The 8511-nt window shown below is 25.8% G+C and overlaps 1 protein-coding gene across 1 annotated transcript; it reads right to left on the bottom strand.

The window, feature by feature from the left end:
* Positions 1-3209: 3209 nt before the first annotated feature.
* LOC145834148 (myelin expression factor 2-like) lies at positions 3210-4230 on the bottom strand. Its single transcript, XM_082941505.1, has 2 exons — positions 3917-4230; positions 3210-3636 (listed from the first exon to the last, which is right to left on the bottom strand). Exons 1-2 carry the CDS (start codon positions 4209-4211, stop codon positions 3566-3568), a joined length of 366 nt encoding a protein of 121 aa, XP_082797631.1. The 5' UTR covers positions 4212-4230; the 3' UTR covers positions 3210-3565.
* Positions 4231-8511: the final 4281 nt, after the last annotated feature.

Raw genomic sequence — 8511 nt, 5'->3', positions numbered from 1 at the left:
TGTTTCAAATAATGCTCATTATCAATCAATTTCACCATGGAAAGGAAATGAACTTGCTTTTTTAAGATGTACAGAATTAGATTTTAAACAACTGTGTACAGAAATAAAACCTTAACAGGCTTTTATTTAACTTTCTAATCTATCTATAGTTTAAGATATCTATAAGAAGAAGTGAATTTGATAAAAATTTTGTGTCACTGTGCACATATAATTTATTTCCAGGAATTTTTATAAGTGGAAAAACTCAAATTAAGTTGCTACTAAGAAAAATGGTTATCCACAAGAGTTGGTTAACAAAACAACAAATTTACATCAGTGCCACTCATTTTTTCAATTTTTTTTTCAGGTTTTCCAAATTTCTTCCAGGTTTTTAAAAGTACACATTTTTGGGTCTATTTTTAGTTTTAAGTTAATTTCTGTTAAAGAAACTGTGTTAAATAGAATAAAAGCATTGAAAAGATACTGTAAAGTTACTTTAAAAGTTTTTTTTATTAAAAAAAAATTTTGATGATGACAAAAAGTCTCAATTATATGATAGATTTTTTGTGTCAAATCAAAATTTTACAACTGAAAATGTTAAAGTTATTAAAAATTTCAGGTTTTTTTCAAAATTTCTCAAACTCCAGGTTTTTCCAGGTTGTTTAAGCCTAAATTATCAAATTCCAGGTTTTTCCAGGTTTCCAGGTAAAGTGGCAACCCTGTTACATTTTAAAAAATTTGATAAAGAAAAGACATTTAAAACTTGAGAAATGTGTAGGGACTTTAAAACTCCTTTTTATAATTTAAGTTCTAAAAATTTACAGAAGATAGTAAAACAATTAATCAGAACAACTTATAATGCAGCCAACTTAAGGATTATCTTCACGTCAAAACCACAAATAACCCAGGTAGTAAAGATCCAGTATCCAACTTTAAGAAAAGAATGGTAATTTACCAATTAACTGTTTATCTTTTGAAAAGCGAGCTATACCAGGTTAATGACAAGATAACTAATATAAAATATAAGAGTATGTCCTAAAAAGCAGAGTGGATTTTTGTAATTTAGAGGATAAAAATAATGTTAAAGTTAAATTTTTAAATGCTTCTAAATCATGTTATAATAATTGTTTAATGTGTTCTTTTACTGTAGGTTAATTATTAGTAAGTAAGTTTAACTAGTTTAAATTGTTGATTTTTGCTTTAGTGTTGTATTAGTTTTTCGATCACTTTGTTACTATATAAGTTTTAAAAATTTACCTTATGTTAATTTACTTTTTACTGACTATATGGCTCAAAATATATATACAGTTTATTTGATTATGTGTCCTATTTTTCTTATTATATAAAAATTCTTTAAAACACAGGGTTGCCACTCATTTTTTTATAAAAATTTCTAGATTTTCCTAATTTCTTCCAGGTTTTTAAAAGTACACATTTTTGGGTCTATTATTAGTTTGAAGTTAAGTTTGAGGTAAGAAATTGTGTTAAATAGTATAAAAACATTGAAAATATACTGTGAAACTACTTTAAATATGTTTTTTTATAGAAAAAACTTTAGATGATGACAACATTTTTTTATTTATATGATAGATTTTTTAAGTCAAATCAAAATTTTACTACTGAACATGTGAAAATTGTTGAAATTCCAGGTTTTTAGTGATTTTTGTTCAAAATTCCAGGTTTTTTATGCCTAAATTGTCAAATTCCAGGTTTTTCAAGGTTTTTCCAGGTTTCCAGGTTCCAAGTGGCAACCCTGATAACAATATAATTTTGACAAAAACCTAAAATCTAATCAAAACAACAATGATAAATACTTAGTACATAAAAATCAAAGTTACTTATCAGTCGTAACTTCTTACTTTTTTACTAAATTATTGTTTATATATAACAGTCTATCAAAATATAATAAGCTTAAGCTGTAGTACAATAATAAACATTTATATGAATGATCATACAACATTTCAACAACTTAATGCATTTTGAAGAAAGCTTTTGTTTTAAAATAAACTATTTCAAGTCAAGACAAATAATATTATTTATTTGATTAACGATAAATATTTATAGCTTTTAGTTAAAATTTAAAACTAGACAAAAATTTATAAATTGAGCAATGTATACGAGAAGATCTACACAAATAAGTTTATAACTACTTTAGGAATGTCAAAATTTTACAAAACTAATATGACTTCCTTACAACAGTTTTTAAGGGCATAGGGGGGCAAACTCCCTTTTTTGGTTTTTGATCTTATCTTGTATAATTTTTACTAAGCTACTAGATGCTTTTTACAGATTTTAAAAATAATTTTTGAGATATATCCGGTCAAAGTCGGAGGCAACAATAGGATCCTTATGGGAGGCGCAAACTAAAACGGCAAGTAACTAGAAATCACTAAAAATCTATCTCAACCTACGTTTTTTGAGATAACTACCTCAAATTTTCAGGAAATGTTTCTTGATATATTTAGAAGATTCTGTAGGAACATTATCTGTAGGAAAATATGTCAAGGAACATTTCCTGAAAATTTGAGGTAGTTATCTCAAAAAACGTAGGAGGAGATAGATTTTTATTGATTTCTAGTTATTTGCCGTTTTAGTTTGCGCCTCCCATAAGAATCCTATTGTTGCCTCCGACTTTGACCGGCTTTATCTCAAAAAATATTTTGATTTTTTAAAATCTGTAAAGAGCATCTTGTAGCTTAGTAAAAATTATATAAAATAAGATCAAAAACCAAAAAAGGGTGTTTACCCCCCCTATGCCCTTAAATTCTTTAAGTTGTTACTGTACACTATTGAAAAACTTCCCTGCAAAATTTGAATTAAAACAAAAAACCAAATTTCTACTTAATTTTATTTTTCACAATTTGTTTCACATAAGGTAATGATCACGAAAACAAAGTTTTAAATACAAGTTTTATAAAGCTTACAATATTATTTGTCACATGCCAAAATTGATTGTTTTAATAGAACTGTTATAATATATTTCACACATTTATGATTTTAATTACTTTTTTATAGATTAGTAACTGAAAAGACCATAACACAAACTATTATGACTAATAAATTTGTAACAATATAATATGTTCACTTAAAATATCTGCCTAAATAGTCGGCTGACAACTCACTATTGTATTTAATTTATTTGATTTTTTTTCATGGTAAGTAAACTTTCAAAACAGTTATGAATCTGAATTACTACTTAAAGATATGAAACTAATCTTATAAGACTCGAATATAAGACATAAGTATATACTAAGTTAAATTAATATCATAAGTACATCAATAGCTTTTTTTGGGGGTTAGAACAATTAAAATGTTTAGAAAGGTTTTGTAAACTACTCATGACCATAGTAACTATAACTTGTGTTTGTGTTAATCTAGCTGTTATAAGTTATTGGTTTGTACACATCTAGGCCTTGTTAAACTACGTGAAAAAAATGTAAGATTTATAAACGCTAGACTTAAGAATGCTTCATTTATAATGGCTCTGCTTCCATAAGACTTACATTAGGCCAAAAAAATATTGAAAATAACGTCCCTGCTCATGACTATTGATCTATAAATTCACATTATTGAAACTACATTTAAGTTAAATAACTTTACTAACCCTAGAACGACCTTGATCATCTAGAAACATTTCCACATATGTAACTTCACCAACTGAAAACCAATTCAACAAATGATAAAAAGACATTTCAGATGAAGTATTAAAAAATTAGTTAATACAAACTGGGCTATAATTTACTAAAACAAGGTCAACTATTAAACTATTTACAACATAACTAAATTTAAATAAATTCCAAATAAACAATAACAGCATTATCAACACAACTAAAAAACAACTTAAGTCAAATTCTCAATAATCAAACTTTAAATAAAATATTAACACAAACACAATATGATTTTTATGAAGACTAAGTCGTTTTTATATATAACAAACCTTTGCTTCTAAACAAATCCTTTAAATCTTGCCATTTAACTTCATATGGTATGTTGGTTACCAATACTCTGTTGTTTCTTCGAGCACTGATACCTTTTTTGTTATAACTTCCATCAGTTACGCTAATGTTTCTGCTGTATGGAGTTGGCCTTTCTCGCTTAAATTTTTGTCTTTCCACTTTTTTCCCAGAAGGACTAGAAGCTTCTTCAGAAGGAGTGATTGACCTTTCACGTAACATACTTTTGTCTGATGTTATAGTGACAGTTTCTATTTTATGTTCAACATTAGTATCCATCACTTAACTTAAAATAACTGTCTCTGTTATAATTAATAAGAACCATCAAAAACATTAACTAACTCATTCGTAGTTACACTGAATTAAAAGTTTATTATCACAGTAATTTTTGGTACTAAAATAATTTTGATTAAGTTTTAATAATGTTGAACCCGTAACTAAAAGTATATATTGGAACATAAGTGACCAGTAAATTACATTAAGTTACACAAGACACACATTTTTAAAAACACTAAATATATTTCGAGCAATTCTATTCAGTAGAGTACAATGCTAACAAATAATAAGATTTTACACATTTATATAATAACCAAGTAATCAAGTAATCAAAAAGTAATCAAGAGATTAATAAAAGACAAAAGCAATTAGTAAACGTTTAAACCAAATAAGTCCATTTTTGTTATAATTTATCTACAGTAAAACTAAACATAAATTAAATGAAAACAAATCTTATAAAATGTTATGAAAATAAGGAAACAGTATAGTCAAAAACTTTTTGCTTACATAAAACAGGTTTCCTTAACAAAATACAAATGGCTTCTAATTTAATCAAATCAAAAACATTACTAAAAATTTTAATGATTTTAAATCTATCTATATTATAATTGTTTGCACAAGTTGGATTATTAACTAAATGTTCTGAAATAGATGAACGTTTAGACGCGTTTAAAACCTTAACCGGTATATCATCTTTCTCATCTGACAGGCAAAAATTTTATACACATTTTGGTATGTATTCTTTTATTCTCATCCTTAGATGTCTAGTTGTTAATCAGGGTTGCCACTAGTTTTTTCAAAAATTTTTCCAGGTTTTCCAAATCTCTTCCAGGTTTATTAAAAGTACACATTTTTGGGTCTTTTTTTAGTTTTAACTTAAGTTTAATGTAGGAAACTGTGTTAAATAGTATAAAAACATTGAAAAGATACAGAAAGTTACTTTAAATGTGTTTTTTGATAGAAAAAAATTTTGATGACAAAAAAATCAAATTAATATGATAGATTTTTTGTGTAAAACTGAAATTTTACTACTGAAAATGTTACTACTGAAAAGGTTTTTCCAGGTTTTTTATTCAAAATCCAGGTTTTTTTTTTAATTTCTCAAATTCCAGGTTTTTTCAGGTTATTTTTGCCTAAATTGTCAAATTCCAGGTTTTTCCAGGTTTCCAGGTAGAGTGGCAACCCTGTGTTAAACCAATATAACTTGCTGTACAACAGCAACTGTACTGGTAGATTACCATACTTTTATTTAATTTTGATACTGGATCCTTACCACCTAGTGTTATCAGTGGCTTAGAGGTAAAAACAATTCTAGGGTTTGCTGCATAATAAGTATTTCTTACTAATTGTCCAATTTTATTTTCTAACATCTCTGAGCTTTTATTAATAAATGGAATTTTAAAGTAACTACACATTTTTCCGGTCCTATTGTCTTTATTCTATCCAAATTTTCCACATGTAAATGAATTGTTTTGTTAATTAACTCTTGTGGGTAACCGTTTTTGTTTAATATTGTTTTGATTTGTTTGATTTCACTTAGTAGCAACTCTGGGGAACAAATTTTGTGTGCCCGATGACACAAAGTTCTTATTAAACTTACTTTTCTCTTTAAGCTGCAGTTTGATTGAAAATTTAAATAACATCCTGTAAAAGTTTGCTTTCTGTACACTGAAGTTAAAAATCTATTTTATTTTTGTTTAACTTGTACGTCTAAAAATGCAAGTTCATAATTGTTTTCTTTTTCTATTTTGAAGTTTGTAGAATCATGAGCATTATTCAAAATATTAAGAATTTATCCATAGTTTTCTCGATTCTAAGTAAAACAAAACAATCATCCACATACCTTAGATATAATAAATTATTTTTGAATATAGGAACAACTTTTAATTCAATATAACCCATGAAAATATTTGCTAATGTTGGTCCCAAGAGGGATCCCATGAGTATCCCGCCTTGTTGTTAATAAATTAAGGAATTAAAACTCAACTTGACACCAGAAATTGCAAGTTTTAAAAGTTTTTTAAAATTCATTCTGCTAATTTTAGGTTTACTTAACTTAAACAATGTATTAACAAAAATTTCAATAACCTCTTCCAACTGTACGTTAGTAAAAAGACTTTTAACATCAAAAGACGCAATAAACTTATTACCAGCTTCCATTTCTTTAATTTTGTCTACAAACGTAAAGGAATCCTTTAAGGAGAGAATAAAAGAATACATACCAAAATGTGTAGAGAATTTTTGCCTGTCAGATGAGAAAGATGATATACCGGTTAAGGTTTTAAACGCATCTAAACGTTCATCTATTTCAGAACATTTAGTTAATAATCCAACTTGTGCAAACAATTATAATATAGATAGATTTAAAATCATTAAAATTTGTAGTAATGTTTTTGATTTGATTAAATTAGAAGCCATTTGTATTTTGTTAAGGAAACCTGTTTTATGTAAGCAAAAAGTTTTTGACTATACTGTTTCCTTATTTTCATAACATTTTATAAGAATTGTTTTCATTTTATTTATGTTTAGTTTTACTGTAGATAAATTATAACAAAAATGGACTTATTTGTTTTAACTTTTACTAATTGCTTTTGTCTTTTATTAATCTCTTGATTAATTTATGATTACTTGATTACTTGGTTATTATATAAGTGTGTAAAATCTTATTATTTGTTAGCATTGTACTCTACTGAATAGAATTGCTCAAATATATTTAGTGTTTTTAAAAATGTGTGTCTTGTGTAACTTATTGTAAAAGTATATAGTTTTTTGTTTGAAATGGTGGTCTGAACGCCAATGGTCTAGTAGCGCATTTAGAGCTTCAAACCACATTTTTAAATTCTGTTGACAAATCCGATGCCAGTTGGCTCAGAGCAATTATAAAATTTAACATCGATTAAATACTGATGTCTTTAAGAATAAAAAAAAATGTCTAAGAAAATACACTAGACTTTTTTCTTACAAAAAATTGGCAAAAGTCTTAATGTCATACTATATTTAGTCATACTTATTTTTCACTTACTATACTTTATTTTTATCAAACCTGCACAGTTACACATTTTAACTTTAAACAAAAACAAAAACTAAAGATTGGTAAACATACTAAATTATAAGCGTTATCTATCTTAAACTGAACTAACTATAGACTGAGAAATAATAATAACTGTTATCTAACTTCACTCTTACAAATTTAAACTAATTAAAATTTACTATACAACAAAATTTTATTATAATTAAAGTATTTAAAATAAAATAGAATTATTTAGTTAAATTAAAAAAGACTTATCTTAAACTTTAAACAAATAAAAATTAAATAATAACTTACTTTTTACTTTAAAGCATACTTTAACTTCTAAAAAAACAGTATTCAAAGATAAGGAGCTGTTTACAGAGTTAAAAGTTACTATTTATTACATATCAAATCATTTACCTTTTTTTTTATTTCCTTAAAATATATTCAAATGAAAACTAACTAATATAAGTAAAAATACCGTGTTATATCATGTTAAATTTAATTAAGTTTTACTTTACATCTAATATAGTTCACTTTATACGGTTATATAGTAATATAATTTTGTTTACACTACTATTTTAAAGCTATATAAAATATAAACAAAATTTATATACAAAAACAATATCAATAACATTATCACAAAAGTTTCCAGCCTTAAGAAAAAAAAAAGTAAAACATATTGAAATCTAGGAATTTGACGAATTTTTCAGTTTTACATCAGGAATTCTTCAGGATTTTTTAGAAAATTTCAAAAATCTAGGGAGTTGTGAACTCTGTGTAAAGTCATAGAAGTTTAGTCTAAGATTTAGGAAAAATATCCAAAACAGAATGAGTCAGCCTCAATTAGAAAAAAAAAAGTTTTAACTAGCCCAGATTGTCTTGAATTTTCAGAAAAGTTAAAACCATCTTGAGTAGCCTGAATGTTTCACCCCATTGAAAAGATAATGCAGGGTGACCATTGATTTTTTATAAACTTCTTACAAGTTTTCTTGTTAAATTTTAAGTACATTCAAAATTTTTCCATGAAAGATAGTCACCTTGATACTGTAATACTACTTAAAATGAGTTTCATAGTAGTTTTTTTACAAACACTGCATATTACCTATTTTTATTGCATATACCAGTTATTACTTTTATTTTTTATTACTTTAAATTATTCAAAGCTATGGTACTTCTGAAAAGTATCAACTTCTAGAGTTTTACTGTCTAAACTTTTAAATTTAAGGGCATAGGGGGGTCTGACATTTTTTTTTACTAAAAATAACATTGTATCTTATATGAAAGTTTAAA

The sequence above is a fragment of the Thalia democratica genome, chromosome 4 (assembly GCF_965202585.1).
Source record: "Thalia democratica chromosome 4, ktThaDemo2.hap1.1, whole genome shotgun sequence".
Lineage (NCBI taxonomy): Eukaryota > Metazoa > Chordata > Thaliacea > Salpida > Salpidae > Thalia > Thalia democratica.
The sequence above is the reverse complement of the archived record's forward strand: the minus strand, read 5'-3'. Positions and strand labels throughout refer to the sequence as shown.

Bases quoted from the DNA above. Each gene is read 5' to 3' on its own strand.
- LOC145834148 (XM_082941505.1), bottom strand. From the start codon at position 4,211: ATGGATACTAATGTTGAACATAAAATAGAAACTGTCACTATAACATCA. The intron at 3,637-3,916 runs GTTTGTTATATA...ATTGGTTTTCAG, and splicing joins GGATTTGTTTAGAAGCAAAG to TTGGTGAAGTTACATATGTG.